Source organism: Ailuropoda melanoleuca, chromosome 8, assembly GCF_002007445.2.
Source record: "Ailuropoda melanoleuca isolate Jingjing chromosome 8, ASM200744v2, whole genome shotgun sequence".
Lineage (NCBI taxonomy): Eukaryota > Metazoa > Chordata > Mammalia > Carnivora > Ursidae > Ailuropoda > Ailuropoda melanoleuca.
Genome location: NC_048225.1, coordinates 122,906,818 through 122,927,774, shown reverse-complemented (window position 1 = coordinate 122,927,774; position 20,957 = coordinate 122,906,818). Strand labels below are relative to the sequence as shown.

Sequence of the window (20,957 nt, the reverse complement as noted above, 5' to 3'; positions counted from 1 at the left end):
TATCTGGTATTTCTGGGACTCGTAGGCTCTTACCTCCCACCTGAGTTCTTTGAAATGCACCCCTATGCACTCCTTTGGCTGGCAGGGACAGCCCTGATTTTAGTGACTTGTGGCCACGGGAGGCACCGTGGTTGGTTGTGTTGCGGAAAGCACCTGTGAGCAGAGGTAAACGCAGGTGTAGTCAGGAAATGTCGCTGGTTCACCTGTCCCCCCGGGCATGGGGCCAGAGTTGGCTGACCTGCCGATTCCCATGCTAGCTCTCCCACCCAAGGTCATTTCTTTTCATTGGGCACTGTACCTTAACAGTCAGGGACTCACTGTGGATCACAGCCAGGTCCTGAAGCACACGCCGGACATGCTGTAGCCTTCACCAGCTCTCAGCTGCCACCCTGGAGAGGGGGCTGGTGCATGGCTGAGGTCCGGGCCTGAGCCATGCTCTCTCTGAAGCAAAGTCTGAGCTTGATGTTTTCTTTCTCCTGCATGCGGGCTGCTCTGGTTTGCTTTTCTTTCAAGCTCCCCTTGGTAAAAAGGACAGCTGTTGACAGGGTAGGAAGAGGGACCACCAGCGTGGGGAATGATGTATGTTGCTGTCACTGGAAACTCAAATCAGCTGGAAACCAGAACCTGCCCCGACTTTATGAAGAAAAACATCTTGCTTCCGTTAGGTCGTGTCCTTGTGTAGAAGAGGCAGCCGGCCAGGGGGCATCAGCACTGACCGTGCGACAGAGTAAGATGGGTTCAGATTTCAGGGGAAGGGATAGAATGCAGTCAGGGTGGGAAGTGCTAAGTTGAGTCCTTAAAATCAGAGGATGAAAAGGCTTGGCCAATAGAAGGTTCCGGATTTCTGATGAGATTTTCAAAGTAGGTTATGTTTTCATCACGTTAGGATGGATTGGGTTCATTTCTGTCTGCACACTAGTTAGAAATAATTAGGCTCTAGATGTGCAGGTGAGGACCCGAACGCCTTGCCAAGCTTGGCTGGTGGCGTGGTGGGAGAGAGGCTTGAGTATAAAAGTCCCAGAGAAGAGGGGCTGTGGGTTGGAGTAGAGATCTTGGCTCTGGGGCTTGTATTATCATTGTTTAACCTGTAGCCCAGATGTTTCATTAGCTTGGCAGGGAAATTTGCTAGATGCTGTTCCCAAGATGGGGACCAGATGAAAAGGACTTTCATAAATGGATAAGTGCTCGGAATGAAGTTCAGTAAGGAAAATGTAGAATTATACCAGCCATTACGGATGTCTGCACAGGCATAAGGAATGGCCAGGAATGAGCAAATGTAATGGGAGAATGTCTGGGGATGGGGTGAGGCCAGTCTCCATCAGCAGCACAGGGCTGTGGCTGAAGCAGCCGTAGTGGTTGTGGGGCAGTGCCCTCCCTTGTAACTATCATTAGTCAGATCCTTTCTAGAATACTTTCTAGAATCTTTCAGGCTAATAGGGCTGTGGGTACCTTTGGAAACTGACCTACAGATAAAGGAATTTGGGACTTGAATCTTAGAATTTATAATTTTTTAATATGTAAAACAAAACAAAACCCTGATTTAAAACTGGTACCAACTCTTCTTGATCTTCAATGAAGGTGGAATTGAGTTTCCACAGCATTTGCGTAGACACAGGAAAAACTTGTCAGTGGAGGTCGCTAAACATCAGAATGAGTTTTTGAGGGAAGGTTCTGGGTTTCTGATGTGGTTTTGAAGGCGGGCTCTGTCTTTAGCTCGTTAGGATGGATTACCGCATCCCGCAGTCGTCCCTCATGGCTGGGTGCTGACCCCGAGACACCCACCTGCCTTTACACCCCCTGAGAACCCATCTGTGGCCCTCTTCCGGGTCATGAGCTAGCCGGGGCCATGCAGCGGCACTGACCTAACTAGATTGTGCTTCTTTCTCTCTTCCCCCTGCAGTATGAGTTTAAAGCCAAGAACATCAAGAAGAAGAAGGTGAGCATTATGGTTTCAGTGGATGGAGTCAAAGTGATTCTGAAGAAGAAGAAGAAGGTAAGGGGCTCTGCACCGGATGCTGGTGAGGAGGGGACAGGGAAGGTAGGCGTGGGATGCCTGGTCCTGCTAGGCCGCTCCCTGGACAGAATCCTTCCTCGTCTGGGGAATGGTCTGCCCAGAGCAGCAATGGTGTTGAGAGGCCGCAGTTGCGGCAGACAGACAAGGTGGAGGCCAGTGGCCTCGTCAGCGCAATGGCTCCACGTCCTGGCGTCCTTGCATTTTGTTGCCTGGACCTTTCAGTCTTGATTTTGGAAATACTTTAAATTCAGAGGGTGACGATGAGTAAGAGGGTTTGGCGGGAGGGTGGATGAGGAGGCTTCAGTAGCAGCTGTCCCCTTCTGTCCCAGGAATGACCCTCAGTCCCACCTGAGGTGGCATCCAGCCCCACTGTGTGTCCTGTTGCTGATGCTTCAGCCCATCTCTTGGAATAGTCCCTCGAGACCCATCCCCCGCTGCTGTTCTGAGTGCATGAAGGCTGGGCTGTGGCCAAGGTGGGGGCAGGGGAGGAGGGCCTGAGCTGTTTGGGGGCCATTTCTCTGAGCTGGGGTGACACAAGAGAGCGTATTTTGCTCAAACAGGTGGCTGTTTTTGTGTTACTTGTACATATTATGGAAGAATGATGTTAAACCCTGGGAAAAGTGAGGTGTGCATATTGGCAGAGGGGAGAGTGTATGTGTCCAGAAAGATATGGAAAGGGGCTTTGGAGGATTGAGGATATAGGAGGAGTCCTTTTGTTTCTCTGTTTCTGGACTCTGCTGATACCTTTTTTCTTTATGATAGCTTTGTGGTCGCATCCTTACACGGTGACTTTACATAGACCTCCTAAGGTGCCGTTTATTCAAAGGAGACTCAAGGCAGAGTGTGGGGGTTATGGAAGGTGGAGACAAGTACATAGTTGTAGGTGACATAAACTTGGAAAATCAAGTAGTTGAGAGAGATGTTGAAGGGTAGTCATCCTGCCAGTCCAAGGATTTAAACCTGCGCTGTGTCCCTCTTGCAGAAACATTAGCCAGTGTGTGATTGGACACATGCCGTGGTGGGGGCCTCACTGCTTCGTCAGGTCGCCTGTTTTTCTCTCCGGGCAAATGGACATTTACAAAGGTTTCCCATGTATTACACCAAACCTTGTTCTCTTATGCTCTCTAAATATCTTTAGGGGTGGTTCTAGAAAGCTTTATGGCTATGAGGTTGGAATTATACGGGAAAAAAACAATATAATCATACCGTTCGTAAAGAACTCTTTAAAAATTCACAAGTAGTAGGGAATTTGTAATCGCTTCTTAAATGTTTTTGACTTGAGAAACCTCCACAGCGGAACCAGCGTCCCCATCTTGTTCTTATTCTGTGGGGAGGGGGTGGTCTTTTCTGCCCCTCCCCACCGCACATGCATGCACACAGTGGTTAACCGTGGGGCACTCTTTGGAATATCGTCCTCTTAAGAGTCCCTGAGCCGGAGAGTTGCCGAAGCCAGTTAAATCATGGATGACGACGGTGTGAATTTAAAAGCGAGAGGCACCCTCAGAAGAAAACACGGGCCAATACAACCCCAACCTGGTTTTGGTCACGTGTCTCAGGTAGCTTTACTCAGCCCCTGGTGTGACGGGAGGCCAGTGGCTTAGGGCCCTCATGTCCTATCTGACAAAGTAGTGGTTGTGACATGGGGCCACTTTCCAGATTATAAGATGCCTCCACGCCCACTTCATGCATCCCTGCATCAGACCTCCTGGGAAGCGCTTGTGGACACGGGGTCAGCTTCCACGACCTCAGCCCCCTCGGAAATCAGCCACTCTCACGTGTCCTCACTCAGCTGCTCCCCTGCCAGGTGCTGAGCGATCGGCCTTCCAGAGTCCAAGACTCACCCTGACAAAGCTCAAAAGAGGCTCATGTATGGACTAGACCACCAGTTTCTTTATTAACTTCGAGACATGGAACGGTTTCCCAGGCCAGATATTCACATTAGCCTGACAAGCCTGAAAAGCATGTTTTCTCTCTCTGAGGCAAGTGACGTGGGAAGGCAGATGGTCAGAGGTGGTTCGATGAGCATGAAGTGGAGTAATGGAGTAAGTCTGCTAACGGTGTGGCAAGACTGTTTCCTGCTCTCTGGTTCCATGATAAATGGGCCCCTTGGATGATGGTAGGGACCTTGTTGAGCACGTGCTATCCTGGGGTCTGTTTGACAGACTCTGCCAGGGTTTACCTTCATCACTGACTTCTGTAGCTTTCTGGCTGACCATCCCTGCACCTCCCCCCCCCACCCCCAGCACGTACACTTCCAACTGACATCATCCTTCGGTTGGGTTCCATTTCAAGGTCAGCTGTCCTGGGGCCTATTCTGTCCCTTTCAGGTAACTTCATATACCTCTGATTTGGTCCACAATGATGGGGCTTTGTGGTTTTGCCCTTGGGGGACTGTCTTATTTCCCATCTCCCTGTGCCCCCCATGTATCGTGTACCGTATGCAGCACCATCATCCCCATTCTGCATGTGAAAAAACTGATGTTGAAGAGCCTTAAGTATGCTTGCCTGAGATCGCACCCCACGTAAGGACACCTGTATGCTGAGGTGTCATCGGTCAGAGAAGCCAGCCTCCCTCTTCTGAGTAACGAGAGCCGAGCTGGAGAAGCAGCTTCCCCAGGGAGCCTGTGGGACCTTGTGACTCATTTTGAAACTCCATCCCTGGTAATTGCTAGTGTGGGTTCCCCCTCCAGCTGGCCTAGAAGAGAGGTGATCTATCTAACAGGTCTTTTCTCAATCTGATTCTCTGATGCCAGGCTTGGGAAAGGGAAGCTTTCCATCTTGTTTTCTCTACCCCCGCCTGGTGTCCGTTTCAGGCGTGCGTGTGATTCGGATAATGCCGGTAATCAGAGCATTCATTTATGTCACCTCGGACAGATGTGTGCACGTTCACAGCAGTCAGCCTCTGTGTCGTTTGGTTCCCGCGTGAGCGGCCCCTGGTATCAGAGTGTGCTCACACCACCTCGCTGTCTGCGTGTTTTTCTCTGTGTATAGAATTGAGAGGGGCCAAGTACAGATGTACCACACTTGTCTCCAAGGAAATGGAACAGTTTGCAGGTTTGGGTGATGACCATCCTCATCTATTAAGAACTAGAGCTCTTGTCTAGTAGCTGAGGGTGTAGAAAAAGCCATGGCTGATATTCAGCCGTGGGCACCGGTAGAGGTCCAGCCTGACATTCTCAACTGATTAGTCAGTGTCTGTGCTGTCTCCGTGGTCAAAATGTTGACTAGTCCCCTCCTCCTGCAAACACATCGATTTTTCACAGGTTTAGTGTGCATGCTGGAAGGCGCCCTTGGCTGAGAAGAGAAGACTTGGATCCCCGTCCTGGCTCTTCCCTTCCTGGCTGTGTGGTCATGGCCGGTTATGTTGCCTCTCTGAGCTTCAGCTATCAAGAGTTGGGTTAGGTGATCACTTTCACTTCTCCAGCTGGAGCACTCAGCCAGCTGGAGCACTCAGCCAGCTCGAGCCATGCTCTTCGCGGCTCGTGTGTGTGGCTCACCTCTCCTTACTCAGGTCCTGGAGAGACCCCGGGCTAGAAACGAGGCAGACCCTAGAGGCCAAGAGGGTTTATGTGTTGTTGCCTCCTAATCCTCTCGGGCAGGATGGGACCCCCCCCCGACCTGTCCACGCCTGGTGAATGGTGGGATGTTTCCCGGCCAGGGGGAGAAGCATGTTTACAGGGATTCCCTGCTCTCCCAAGAACTTTTTCAGGGCAAGGGCCATTTCTGTAAGCCCAGCACTTCCTCAGGCACCTGGTCTTTGTGGTGTGTGTTCAGTTATTGTGGTTGTTGGCTCGCTGGATGAGTGAACGTGATTTGTGATGATGTCCTCAAATAGGGAAGAACTAAGTACTTAGCAGTTGGATCCAATGAAGTCCTGTTTGTTACTTTTGGCTGTCACATTCCCTCCCTCTCCCTCCTCTTGTCAGTTTGCCCGTGTGAAGACACATGGAGAGTCTTTCCCGAGCTTCCAAAGGCCTCGGGAGTCGCTCACTTTGGTGGTGCTCTCAGGGGGACTTGCTTAGTGACTCTGGTCTGCAGGGGCTTGATTCCAGGGTACGCAGTAGCCAAATATTTTGTGATCATCTCTCACTGAGATGTAAAAAATACCTTTTGGGTTCTATTAACAAGCATCTAAAAACGTTGTCATCTTGAACTGTTGGTAGCAGATAATGAATCTCAAATTCCTAGGACTCTTGGTTGATATTTGTGGCATGAACCCCACTATTAAGTGGCTTTGTCATCTCCCAGTCAGTACAGTGTCTTCACCTCCCAGCCAGGCCCAAATAATTAGCTTTGCTGTGCACATAATAATGATTATTAATTATAATCCTGGAATCACACTATAGCACTATTTGCTAGGGAGTGGACTTCTAAATAAGAAAGATTAGTCTTCAACTTTATCCAAAGGATTTTTCTACGAGAGGATCTGAAAAGCCTCAGTTTCATGTGATTTCTCTTGTAAACCAGTAACTTAGTTGGAATCTCCTGAGGATCTCCTAATGTTCTAGAAAGTTTCATCGCTCTCATTAACAACTATTTGTTGTGTGTCTACCATGTTCAAGGAACTAAGTAGGATCCATAGGGTATTAGACATGGGCCCTTTCCAGCAACATTATTTTTAATGGCATTATCTGCATATGTAGGTCTATTACAGCCCTGCAGAATTGCATTAGAGTTATTTCTCTCTTTCCCCCGTGGGCTGAACCTTTAGGGGCAGGGACCATGTCTTCTCTCTCATCCTATTTCATCTGTTTGGGAAAGTAGAAGACCAGAGGGACCAAACTCATGAAAGTCATTACATGCTAAGATGGTGATGAGAACAGCTAACAATAGTAGCTTACGCTGGTATTGAACACCTGCCTATTTCCAAGCCTGTCTGATGTGCTGTATACTTATTAAATGGTTATAACCATCCTGTGAGGTAGGTACCATTCTTAGGCTTGTTTTGTGAAAGAAGATTGAGCAACTTGGCCAAGACCTCCCATCCCATCGCAGGTGACATCAAGGTTGGAATTGGGTCTGTCTCGCTCAGCCAACTAGGTTCTTTCCACCGCTGTGCTGCCGTGGGTATGCTCATCTTTTCAGTCTGCTCGGAGCGAAGCTTTCTGTAGAAAATGCCTAATTAATTGGTCTGAGGTCTTTAACTTCTAGCCTGTACTGTGTCACCGGGATATCACATCCCCGGAGAACCAGTTTCCTGCCCAAAGAGTTGGGGTTAGTTATTCTGGAAACACAGAACTCAGATCTAATTGGGTAAGAAAAGGAGGCACTTAGAATTGTAGAACCAGCATTCAGGAGAAAGAACTTCAGAATGATCTAGTCTGTGCCTGTGCTTGATTCGACTTTGGTAACAGGATAAGAGAGGCCCAGTGAGCGTCCCGGGGTCACCCCCACAGTTACTGATGGAGCCAGGACCCAGCTTTGTCCAGTCTTCCTTCTTCCATGTCATGGTTCTAGGCCCTCTCTATTTTCTGCTAGCTTGAAACACGCACATTAGGAATCGTGTGCATTGTGTGAGGATTTATGAGCACTTTAGTTTTGAAATGTGTTTTCTGTATCCATAGGTGATGCATGAAGGTGAGGAATAGCTATATTTTCAGACTAATCCTGTTCTGTCTGGAAGCATGGAGAACTTGTCAGGCTGAGTTAATAAGGCCTTTGCAAGGTTGTGTTGTGTTTTGTTTTTTGAGAAGTCTCCACTGCTGCCAGGAGCATGAATAATGGTAAAGCCTACAGACTTCGTGATGTGTCTAGGAAGTCAGTGCCAGTACAATTCTTCCTCCACTTTCGGGTTCCCAGGGAAGAGCTTCAAAAATGCCATATCCGTATCTGGTCTCTAAGAGGAGACAGGACGGCTGTGATAATTAGCCCAGCTCTCTCTTCTGTTTTTGGCACTGTTCCAGGCAGACCTACCTCTGACCTAGTTCCTGTGTCACATTCCCTGCCTGCAGATTTTGGAATGTCAGAATGGCTGTAACTTTCCATGGAGGACTGGCCATTTGCACTCATTAGATAAAAGATGTGCTTACCCTGTTCTGTGGTCTTCTAAGAGCATACCCTGCAAGCCCTTTACCATTTGCAGGTGGTGGAGACTGACATTCTCTCATTATATCACTTGGAGTAGCAAGGAGAATGTGGGGCATAGAGGTATACGAGCTGGGTTTCATTACCACCAGGCTAGGTGAACTTGAAGGGAAGTAAGTCAACATCTGGGAACCTTAGTGTTTATCTTTTAAGGTTGTGATCAATTTTGATAATGTGAAGGAAGCATTATAGAAACGTTATTAAATGAAAGGAAGACTTTTCTCCCATATCCACTGGAGAATTTTTTGTGAGAATAGAAAAGGAAGCAGCTAAAAATGACTTGCCTATATCTTTTCCTTCTCACTTTGTGTTATTCTAGGTCCTCCAAAAAGCAAATGCCAAGACGGGATTCAATGCCTGTGAGAGAAGGTGGGGGAGGCCCTGGGTGAGGCTGGGGTAGCTGTCACATTCCTGTGTGGGTCTGATTCCAAGTGAAGGACAGAGCAGGGAAGGAGGGGAAGGGAGGGGAGGATGGGAGACCATCTCTTAGATGACAGTGTGCTCTGAGGAAGGTGTGGCAAGGCTGTCAGGGAGTTCTGAAGCCAAAGCCATGTGTGGGGGGCCTCCTGTGTGTCCCAGGAATGGGCCTGCCTGGACATCCCTGCACACTCATCGGCCGGGAGTGTCCCCGAAGCAGGGACCCTCACTACACTGGTGGTGAGTTTCAGAATGCCACAGCCAGGACTCTTGGTTGAACGCCCTATAATTGGAGGTCTTGGGGCACATTCTTGTGATGACAGCTTCCTCTCTCCAGAAAGTTTTGACTAGCCAATAATGTGACACAGAGCCTTCCCTCAAGTTAAGCTGCTCTATCGTGTTGACTTTTTAAATTACTGCGGCAGAAGGAAGTCATAGGAAGAAGAGAGGGAGAGGGGAGACTGGTGAGGGAGAGAAAGGCATAGAGAGAGATGGGTTAGTAAACTCTAGTTCAGAGGCCTCCTGAAAGGCTCAGCAATGCTGTGAGTATCCTTGGCAGGTGCAGAGGGGCCACAAAGTAAGAAAGGAGTTACGTATGTACATGTACAGGGTGGGACTCTGGCAGAAGGCCGAATAGTCACCCCTGGGGCACTCCCTGTCCACTTCCATTCCTTTCTATTTGCGGAGCTGGTGAGGGGGTAGGTCTCCATCTCCCTGGGCCTCGCTGGTGGGCCTCCCTGCTGTTACTGCTTGGACTCTCCTTGGTGCTGGTGAGGCCCCGCCTGAGTCTGGACCTTAGGCTGGAGGAGGCTTAAAGACCAGCTTGTTCCGTCCTGCTGGTCATCCTGGGCCCTTGGTGGTAAACATGGCCGTGAAGTGCACTCTGCCTCAGGGAGGTACTGACAGTTTCGGGATGCACCCCTCTCCTCCCCTCTTCTCTTCTCCTTGCTTCTCCTTTCTGCTCCCATCTGGACTTGAAATGTCTTCATTTTCGGGCGTATCTTGGAGACTACAGCCCATTCAGGACAGTGGGTAGCAAAACTGAAAATTTCCTCATGTGTAGCGACCAAGACTCCCAAGCCCTTTACTTCCAAGCATTTAAACAAACAATGGTTTCAAGTACGAGTGGGAGCCGCGCGAGCTTCTGAAGATCGTGAAACTAAGTTTGGCTGTCGGTGTTGTTCATTAATAACATTGCTATCCCCTGGTTGAAGCCGACTTTGATCTATAACCCCGTGAAGGTGGTGGGTCATTAGTTTTTCTTCCTGTTTTCCTTCTCTTATTAAGAACATTTTTTCCCCAAAATTTTTTCCTTTGAAGAATATGTATTTCCATGTAGAAAAGTGAGGAGGGGGTGATTTGTGTACGTGGTTTTTGTATTTTCTTCTAGAACATTTGAAAAGGAGGAGGTATGTGAAATGATTTCAGAGTAAGAGAGAAGAATGAAATTTTTCTTAAGATCTGCCAAGCTTCCCTCTGAATTACGCTGTTCATTGACGCTCAGTGTAAGGAGAACGTGCACTGGTCTATAAATCAGAACTTGGTTCTCATCTTGACCAGGCTGTAAACTCAGGGGGACACCTTGTTGGGTGGGGTCTCTGCACTGCTCAAGATCTTATTTGAAAGGTGGTGGTGTAGAAAGGATATTGGAGAGTCCACTCTTCCCCAGACCCTTTGCCTTATCTTGGTAATTTTCTGATCCCTTCATCAGTTTAATGGATGCATCCAAGGATTCCTGCGAAATCTCTAAAGGAAGAGCACTAGATTTCAATGCGATTTTCAGAAAAGAAAAATAAGTAGGTAGAGAGTTGTTTATTTTTTGATCAGGATATTCTCTGTGGGTGCTGGTATCTCTTTTAAAAGTATTTCCTGAAATGTTGAGGTTTTCAATTGAAAATCACTTGCTATACCAGAAGTGAGGAAAATCTCCAATGAATAAGAAAGACAAGAGATGGCAATACCGGGATGACAGATGTTGGAATTATCTGACAAGGATGTTAAGGCCGCTGTCGTAAAGATGCCTCACGAGCGGTTATACTCTTGACGCAGAAGAAGTAGAAAGGCTGGGCAAAGAAATAGACGAGAGAAGAACCAAGTGGAAATAACAGCACTAAACCCTACAACTGCTGAAATAAAACCTAAATGCACGGGCTCCACGGCAGAGCACAGGTGCTTTCTCCAGACATTGCTAACTAAATTGCATGAAGGCTTGGGGCAGGATATGTGGTCATAAATATAGATGTGGTTTAATATAATATTTAATTCTTTAATATTTATAAGTTGCCCCCAAATCAAACCATATTGGAAACATCCTGTTTTGCTGTTTAAAGAATTCCCATGGTGAACATTTATACTGCGTGTTTAAAATAGGATCCCAATGATGAGCTACTTTGCCTCTGAAAAATCTTCGTGTGTCCCTTGGAAGCTGGCCTGATGTGTGCCAGTAGGATGGTTATAAGGCAGCTGAAAATATGATCAGCCAGTCTTTGCTGGGCTAAGGAGTATCCCTGCTGGAATGTAGAAATGAATGTGTCTCTGCGGACCCGACCACGTGTGAGTCAGTAAGGAATTCAGGCCAGAGGACCGGGTTTCGAGGGGGACACGGGTAAATGGCGTGGGTACAGAGAAGGTCCGTGAGAGTAGCGGGAAGTCCAGAAGGCTGGTCTGGTGAGGAATGTGTGCAAAGCCTAGGATTATTTAGTATAAAGAAGAGGGTCTGGATTGGCTACATTTCTACATCTGGAAGGTTCTCGTTTAGACAAAGATGTAGTCTCCTTGTGTCTCTGTTTGCTTCAGATGGGCCATTTGTACGTTAAAATCTCATAGGGCAGCACATAGCCATTCAAGGAAGGCAACTGTTGAAAAACTAGTTCTTGAACTGGAGTTTTTGTTTCTGTAAAATAGCATCTGGTGTTGAATGCTTGTAAACTGGTCAAAAACCCACCTGTGGACTGGATAGGGATTGACTCAGACTTTGGGGGTGAAATGGCAGGTGTGGTTGGTAGTGTCTACCAGGTGCGTACGGGGTGTCGTGTGAGTAAAGCTGCTGGAGATGTGCTGCCTAAAGTCTCCAAAGGGCCTGAAGAGAGTCTCCCCCAGCCCCTGCTGGAGGCCTGGCTTCCCACCCCCGTGCTTTGAGAGCCGCCAGCCTGAGCTCTCTGAGAAACTTTCAGCCAGAGCAGAAAGCCCTCACGAGACGGTGATTAATCCAACACACGCTTTCTTGCCTTCACTCTGCATGATCCTCTTTCATGGAGAGAGGAGTGTGTTCTTCCCCAGTTGTCAGCCCTGGACAGCCCTGCCTCTGTGGCAAAGGCCAGCGGAGGCGGCAGGGGACCCTGTCCCTGCACCTGGGGGCGGGGGGACCTGGGAGGGGTGTGGTGGCTGCTGTCCTGGTGCTTCCTCAACACTTGGGGCTACTACTCACCTCATCAAGCACCTGGGGTCTCCGGGACTGCCCCTGAATCCTCTGTCCCACCCCTCGTCCCCATTCCCATCCCTGTCCTCATCTCCAGCTGCCCTGGGGTCTCCTTGGCATTCACAGTTAGGTTCACAACCGGCAGGACTATCCTCTTGGGTAACTACAGGTGTGCTAGTAACCTCGCCAGGCTTGGGTCCCACCTTCTCCCCTTGAAGGGAGGGAGGGTGGCAGCTGCATTTCCTTTGCTCGTGATGGTTCACAGCTCTGCCTCCCCCTCCCCTGTGTTCCTCCTGCTGCTTCCCCTCCTCTGGAGTGATGTGTCATCTCTTCTGTTCCCTCGGCGATTTCTCCATGAAGTTTTGATTTGGAGTCTGCTTGTGGTCCTCAGGTGTGGCCTTGGCTTGCACCTGCCCTCGGCGCCCCGGAGAGGTGCTCTCCTTAAAGTGCTTGAGGGATGCTGCTTGGACCAGACAGGACGTTTTCCCCTTGTCCTCTTGGGCACTCAGCTCCGGGGCCCTTCGAAATCAGGCCAGGTGCTGTTGCGTGCGTTTGCGTGAGTGTTAGCAGCTCACCGTGTACCCTGGTTCTGAGGCGGAGGACAAGCCTAACTTATTCATTTACAGCTTGTTTTATTGCAGAAAAAGGAGTGGACGTGGGATGAGAGCAAGATGCTGGTGATGCAGGACCCTATCTACAGGTAAGAGCCCCGTCCCCCGCCTGTGGGTCCCTGGAGCTGTCAGGCTGGTGGGTCCAGATAAATTCAGATACATTTCTACTGCTTTTCCCTCCTGCGACCCGTTGTTTCTATACAGGTAAGTACAAGAAGCACACCTACCTTATCTTTAAGATTGAGAGGAAACTTCTTCTCAGGCTCAATTGCACCATCTAGAAACAACGAGGGATTTCTGCTTGGTGTTCAGTCCCAATCTTTTGGTTGTAATTTGAGACTTTTCCAGCTTGTGCTAGTTTGATCTTCACTGAAATTTTAGAATTGCGTATCTGTTCCACCTCTCTGCCCCTTCAGAAACTGAACGCAGATAAAGGGTTTGTGATCTTCTGGGAAAGCAGAAAGTCACACATATAATCCCTAGAAGTTGCTTTCACAAGACTGGTAGGATTCCTCTAGAGATTAGATGTGTACCCCTGAGCAGAAGAATACCTGGGAGTCACAATACGGAGCTCCAGAGCCCTCCTTGGACCCACTGCAGGACCTTGATTGACCAGTGTTCCTTTGGTGTCCTGGATTCCACTGACCAAGCCCCCCACCCCACCCCTTACCTCCTTTCTATTCTCTTCACCGACAGAATGGGGATTAGCTCTTCATTTGGGATTTGGGGGAACCTAAAGTCAAATAACTTGCTTCGGTAGACAAAACAGATAAAGGTTGGGACTCCACTCCAAGTTGGCAACGTGGTGGCCCTGCCTTCTAGTCAAAGAGTGGATGCCTATGGAATGGAATTTCCATTCATTCAAGGAAGTACATGAACGTGAGAACACTCATGCCGGGTGCTGTGCTGGGTGATTCAGTGGATGACTAAAATGAGTAAGTCATGGTCCCTCGTTCTCAGGGGGTGTTAGTCTGGAGGGAAGCACATCACTGAGGCGCAAGACCATGTGTCTGACAACATGAGTTTCTTTCTCTGGGCTCCTGTTGTACTTTTAAATGCTGTGGAAACAAGTGTTACAGCGTGTTACTGTCACTTAAAGTCTTTTGCTGGTAGACTCTGAGGCTCTTGCAGGGAAAGAACTGTGCCCAACTCGCTTTCGTATTCCTAGCACCAAGCCAGGGTCTGGTCTAGATGCATTGTTTAATAAATGCGTGATGGGTGGTTGGAAAAATGCCCTCAACTGGTATCTGAAAATTAACTTAAGTGTTATGGTGATTCACAGGAGGGAATAATCACTTTCTACTTGGGTGATAAGGAAAGGCTTCGGGAAACAGATCTCATCAGAACTGGGCTTGAAGGATGTGAATGGATGAGCCCCTGTCATTTGGCTTTTGTAAAAGGAAGAATTTCTTGGTGTGTCGTGTTTGTTTTTTTCACCGTGGCACGGTCCACGTACAAAGCCGGCTCGTTGTGGATGCTGCTCACGGACTTGAATCAGCCTTTTCTGGGTTGAAAGAAAGGACTTTCCCCAAAGTTTTAACAACATAGCCCAAACAGGCTGTCCGTTCTAGTTTTTAAGACAGCTTTATTTTGAGGCGTAGTTGACTTACAAAAATTGAGCATATTTAGTGTGATGAATTTGGTAAATGTTGACCTATGTGTACAATTCTAAAGCCATCCCCTCAGTCAAGATGATGAGCATACGTCACCCCCAGAAGTTTCCTTGTGTGCCCTCTTGTACTCTTTCCCTCCCACCCCTTCCCCCCTTCTTGTCGCATTTCCCTCCCTCCTGCACTCCACATCCCAGGCAACTACCGTTCTCCTTTCTGTTGTTCCAGATGAGTTTGTGTTTTCTTAAATTTGGTATAGAGTCGTACAATGTATTCTTTTTCTGGGCCTGGCCTCTATCATTAAGCATAGCTATTCTAAGAGTCATTACTTGTCGTTGTATGTATCAATAGCGTATCCCTTCTTATTACTAAATGGTATTCCGTTGTACGAGTGTAACTCAATGTGCTTCGCCATTCGTGTGTTGGTGGACATTTTGGTGGTTTCCAGTTTGGGGCTGTTACAACAAAAGCTTATGTGACTATTCAATACAAGTATTTATATGGATGTACACTTTCATCTTTCTTGCATGAATACAGAGGAGTAGAATGACTGATTGTATGGTAGGTTTTTTTGGGGGGGAGGGGTTGGTTTTTGTTTTTGTTTTAGAAGATTTTATTTATTTGAGAGAAAGAGAGAGAGAAAACACAACCAGTGGGAGCGGGAGGCAGAGGGAGAAGCAGACTCCCCATTGAGCAAGGAGCCTGATGTGGGACTTGATCCCAGAACCCTGGGATCATGACCTGAGCCAAAGGCAGATGCTTAACTGACTGAACCAGCAACTCGCCCCTACTGTTTTGTTTTGTTTTTTTTTTTAAATGAAACTGCCAAACGTTTCCAAAGTGGTAGAACTGCTAGTGGAGTTTGAGACCTCCGGTTCCTTCACATCTTTGCGCATCTGGTATTGTTAGGTTTTTGGGGGGTGTTTAGCCCCTCAAGACATGCATATTAGTATCTCACTGGGGGGTTTAATTTGCATTTCCTAGTGACTAGTGACCTTGGGCATCTTTTCATCTTACATGTCATTTGTGTATCTTTTGTGAAGCATCTGTTCAAATCTTTAGCCCATTTTTGATTGGGTTTTTTCTTACTGAATTTTGAGAGTTTTGAATACATATCCTTTATCAGGTGTGTGGTTTGCAAATATTTAAGTATGGCTGGGCTTTTCTCTCTCTCTCTCTCCCCCCCGCTTTTTGGAAAGATTTTATTTATTTGAGAGAGAGAGAGAAAGCATGTGAGAGGGAGAGAGAGAGCACAAGCAGGGGGAGCAACAGAGGGAGAGGGAGAAGCAGACTCCTCGATGAGCAGGGAGCCCCTACATGGGGCTTGATCCCAGGACCCTGGGATCATGACTTGAGCCAAAGGTAGACGCTTAACCAACTGAGACACCCAGGTGTCCCTCGATTGATTTCTTTAATATGATACAAGGAATAGATCAGAATTTTTTTTTTTCCTCCTGCAAACGGATGTCTAGTTGTTCCAGACTCATTTGTTGAAAAAACTGTTTTTTCCCTGCTGGAGGACCTCTGTTGAAAATCTGTTATCCCTCTCTGTGTAGTTTGTTTCAAACTCTTTATTCTGTTCGATCCATCCAGTTGTCTGTCTTGATGCCAGAACCACAATGTCTTGTTTACTGTAACTTAATAAAAATTCCTAGAATCGGGTAGTCTGTCTTCTAGCTGTTCTTCTTTTTCAAAGATTGCTTCAGTTAGTACCAGTATGGTATATCTTTTTCCTTCTCTTCACTTTTAAGAAGAATCATGCTTTTTGGTGGGGAGTGAAAAACATCAAAGAAATCTTAAATTTTAAAGCGAATTTAAGTTTTTTTTATTTTATTTTTATTTTGTTTTGTTTTGTTTTTATAAATTTTAAGGCGCCCAATGTGGGGCTTGAACTCACAACTCTGAGACCTATTTGGCAACCCTTCTCCCCGCCCCGGAAAAAAACAAAAAACAACAAAACAACAAAACAAAACCTCATGCAGCAGACTTCCTGGTTGTAGGTGTCTCGCGGCTATCTTGCTCATCTGTCAGATTTCAGCAGCCTGCATTTATGAACAAAGGTTTGAAGTTTTGCTAGTGCTGTCCCAGGCTTCTAGATACTTTTCCCCCCTCATGTATTAAATTGGGTATTTTTGGTCTCTGTACATATGAATTTGTATGTCTGTGTGTTTTGAGTCAATGAAAGAGGACTTTATTCTAAACTGTATGTCTCATTTCATCATCAATAAGAGCATTTATCATCAAGATAATATGGTAACATTCACAAATGAGCTTTTCTTGGGGGCCTTTTCTGCGCTTAAGGAACCCCTCTGGTGTGATTGACTGGCATTGCCGCAGAATACATAATTGCCCATGGCTTTTATGAGACACGATTACTCTGGCATTCGCTTTCAGAAAGCTCCTTTGTGGTGCGGTACATTCTTCCTGTCCAAGAGAAATGCCTTTACCACATCAGTAACGGGGTCCTCTCTTAATAGCTCAAATTTTAAATTTAAATTTTTTGCATCTCTCCCGTTGAATAATAGAATCGTGGGTTTCTTTTTTTTTATTGTGGTGAAATGTAAAATTCGCCATTTTAATAATTTTAGGCGTACACATGAGTGGCATTCATCACATGGAGTTGGGCAGCCGTCACCACCTTCCAGAACCTTCTCATTGTTCTTAATAGGAACTTTGTGCCCTTCAGTGAGGACCCCTTATTCCCTCTCCCCAAACCCCAGGCGACCTCTAAAGTCATGGGATCTTACAAGGTTGAGAGCACTGTGGCGGGCATGTGGTCCTGCGCCTCCCCCCAACCCGCCGCATCGCGGGACGCCTCTGTCCCCTGTGCTGACAGGCTGTGGCCGTGCTCCTCACGGTGTTTACGGGTGTCTTGTTCATTGACCCTGGCTCTCCTCTCTGGAGCCACAAATATGTAGATCTTATTTCCCTGACATTCCTGAAGCCATCCTTCATTATATTTTTTCCCTAGACTTCCTAATTCAGGATACATTATTTCCTCTTAAGATATATTAGAATTTAATACAGGATCCCAGATGCGGTCTTATCAGTGTAAGATGTAGAGACATAATCTTACCCTCATGATGGGAAGTTTTGTGTTTATTTTTAAAGAATGAAATCATACTGTATTTTGCTTATTTTTTAAAAGATTTTATTTATTTATTTGACAGAGAGCAGAAGCAGAGGGAAACAGCAGAGGGAGAAGCAGACTCCCCACTGAGCAGGGAGCCCAATGAGGGGCTTGATCCCAGGACCCTGAGATCATGACCTGAACAGAAGGCAGATGCTTAACAGCTGAGCCACTCAGGCACCTGTATTTTGCTTATTTAACAGACTGTGTTAGGTCCTACCTAGGTCATGGTGGATTTATTGTCCAGATTCCTTAGGATTATGTAATGGCCTTTAAGCCAGATTTGTGCATGTGCGTGTGTGTGTGTGTGTGTGTGTGTGTGTGTGTAAGTAAAAATTGGACTTTTAAACTAATTTTTGGTCACAGGTGCACTTAAAGTATTGCAAAAGCAATGAGAACTTTTATCGTATGTTTTATCATCATATGCTACGATGTTTAGGCACACACATTTAAAAAAAAAAACAGAATAATCCAGATTTTTTACTCATTATTTCTGCAGTTTTCACTCTTTTATTTCTCAGCCTACATACAAGAATTTACATATATCATTGTTACATTAGATAAAATTCACTTGAACCCATTATTCAGAGTGTTTGATGTTTTGTGAATCAGGGTTCAGTAGGCAACAGGGAGTGTTTAGGCCTGTGGAAATAATCGGATTTGGATCTCCACCATTGCCACAGGAGCCAAGAAGCATAAGGTCCAGACAAGACCTGAGAGGAGTCCTTTGCCAGCCCCGGTGTGGCTGATACGTCAGTTTGCAGGCTGCCAGTCCATGTGCCAGAGCAGAATCTCAGGGCAGGTGCAGACATCTGTGGAAGGCTGTTGACTCTTTCTGGCTGCTGCCTCCTACTTAGCTGAGAAGCTTCTGATCGGGCGCCTGGCTCTGAGGGTGTTCAGCAGGGCTGGCGGGCATGAGGGGGAGCCGGATATGGAGCACAGCAGAGCGAGGCCAACCGCGGCTCACCAGTACCCTGATGTCCGCTTCTTCCTGCTCCTTTCCGCCTCCCAAATCCCACACGTTTCTCTCGTGAGCAGTCCTACACTGCAGCTCTGCAGGGAAGGGATGCTGAGTTTTAGCTGAGCAGAACTGACCTGGGTAAAGCCATCATGCCGGGTTGGGACAGCTATACTGTCCCTCTGAGCTTTCGGTGAGGTGTAACTTTAATAAGAGCATTTTCATCCAAGTCCCTGACATGCTAAGGCTGTTGAACAGGACAGGACTAGGCCTGAAAAATGAAGGCTTCATGTTTAATTTCTCCTTATTGCACATTTCACCTCCTTGGTTAGCATGCTTATCTATTACCCTTTCTGGTTTAATGGCATGTTTTGTTTGGTTTTTTGGTTTTTTTTTTTTTAAGTTAAGAAACAGCCCCAGAGTACTCATACCATTATAGAGGTCACTGTGCCTTTGAAATTCAGTTCCCCTGACTTGGTTTCTGCTCAGTCTTACTGGGCGCTGAAAGAATTATCAGTCCCACAAAGATTTCTGATTCTAGGGGCCAGACATGCAAATGAAAATCCTTCTTTTTAACCAAAGGAAGTAAGTTACTTGACCTGAAGTCTTTAGGAGCCAGGCTGGAAGTAGTTCTCTGGTTTTGAGTGTAAATGATCAAAGCAGATAGGGTCCTCATAGGGTGTCCAGCCAGTCCTCAGAAATGTCATTAATTAACATGCAAGCAGTTGGTGAGATCAGACATTAGGAGATGTGTGTTCTGGTTTGGGGCCCTCCACGTTGAGCCATGCTTTGATTTTGAGCAAGTCAGAGATCAATTATTCAGGGCTAACTGGGGAAGGGAGGAAAGGATGCATGGAGAACCCTGATGTGTATTGTTTGCTGTGTAGACACCGAGGAAAACAGTGGTTAATCAGTCTGGGTCCAATCCGAAGACAGAACTCACACAGTGATTCAAACAGAAGAATTGGAATTATTCAGCTGTAACAAAACAGTATCTTTAAAATGTAAAGAGCACTCTTGGAGCGCCTGGGTGGCTCAGTTGGTTAAGCATCTTGATTTTTGATTTCCATTCACATCATGATCTTAGGGTCCTGAGATTGAGCCCCAGTCGGGCTCTCTGCTCAGGAGGGAGTCCGCTTGAGATTCTCTCTCTCCTTTTGCCCCTCCCCGCCATGCATGCTCTCTCTGAAATAGATAAATCTTTTTTAAAAAGTAAAATAAGATTCTCTCTCTCCTTCTGCCCCCCAACTCTCTCTCCCCCTCCCTCTCCAAAAAAAAAAAAAAAGTCTTAACAGCCCTCTAGGGCTGAAAGAGTATACAAGGACAAACCTGGAGGGAGGACCCTTCCCCAGGCTGGGGTTCATTTTCATTGTGGAAGATGTGTTGCAGCCACTGGATGGCAGAGAAGCTCGATGAGTTGCCAAGAAAATAGGAAGCAACCTTTGGGAGCTAGGTCCAGAACCACAGCGGGTGTCTGGGTACAGAGAGGGAATCGGGACATCACTGTAGACAGGAGTCCTGGAACAAGCAGAGTCTCTTCAGGGAGGGCTGTGAGAGGGTGATCACCAGGGATGCAGGGTTACTGAGGAACCGTGGCTGGTACAAAACATCACCGGATGTCCTTACAGCCCCACTGTTGAACGGCTCCGTAGCACCTGCAACCAGCAAGACAAGCAGAAACCCTTCCTCCTGCAAGTCCTTCGCTTACCCAGAGCAATATGGACAGCCGTTAGCACAGAGCACTCTTGAAAGAGCAAGAAATTGGTAATCCATCTGTGGTTGGGCAAAACCTAGTCCCTACTCTCAAAGCATCTACAGTCAGATGAGACCTGACCGATGTGACGTCCATCCTCACGGCAGCCCCACGCGCTAGAACTGGCGATTCCCATTCTCGGGATGAAGTGGAGCTGCAGACAGATTCAGTAACTTTCCCATGATCGCAGAACTGGTTAACAGTTGGAGAACTGTTCAACCCCGAGCTTCCGTCTCTTCTGTTTTCCGGCTCTGCCCAGTGGCGTCCATCTTTTAAGACAAACCCATGCATTTATTTGTCTTCATATTTAGTTTTTATCACTTCAGAATAACATATCAGAATGCGAAACATTTTGCAGGACACAAAAGACTAGATTTTAAAGTGAAAGAGCTGTTTTTCTCTCCCGAGGATTGACAAACCTGTGATACTTGGGAGTTTCTTGGAAAGTCAGGGAGTCTTGAAGCATGTTTCCCTTAGTTAACAACCCAGAGTTGAAATGATCCAAGACAAAGCTAAGGAGATGTAAGTGCCCCCAGATTCAGGAAGCACATTAAATGACAAAGTAAATGAAAGAAAAGATGGATCCTTAAACTCGAGACTCCTAGTAATTAAACTACAGAATGTGGAAGACACAGATCGTAAAACAGTCTGGAGCGGAAAAATACATTGTTTGCAAAGGAACACAGGCTGATAGCAAAATTGGAAGATGGAAGAGAGGGGATTATCTTTAAGAATATGGAGGAGTCAGGGGGCACCTGGGTGGCTGAGTTGGTTAAGCATCTGACTCTTGATTTCAGCACAGGTCAGGACCTCAGGGTCGTGAGATCGAGCCCCTCGTCGGACTCACTACTCGGTGTGGAGTCTGGTTAAAGATTCTCTCTCTCTGCACCTCCCCCCATGATCATCTCTCTCTTTCTCTTTCAAAGTAAATCTTAAAAAAAAAAAAATATATATATTATATA

General features: G+C 47.0%; 1 protein-coding gene across 4 annotated transcripts in view; it reads left to right on the top strand.

Annotated features, from left to right (window-relative positions):
- Positions 1-20,957, top strand: part of C8H1orf226 (chromosome 8 C1orf226 homolog) — a 272,104-nt gene that overhangs the window by 186,705 nt on the left and 64,442 nt on the right. For 2 of the 4 annotated variants that reach the window (XM_034667243.1, XM_034667245.1), the window contains 2 exons: positions 1,901-1,993; positions 12,560-12,633. In XM_034667243.1, coding sequence (XP_034523134.1) covers positions 1,901-1,993; positions 12,560-12,633 — 167 coding nt within the window. The remainder of the gene's footprint in view (positions 1-1,900; positions 1,994-12,559; positions 12,634-20,957) is intronic. The other 2 variants (XM_034667244.1, XM_034667246.1) reach the window with 1 other exon arrangement.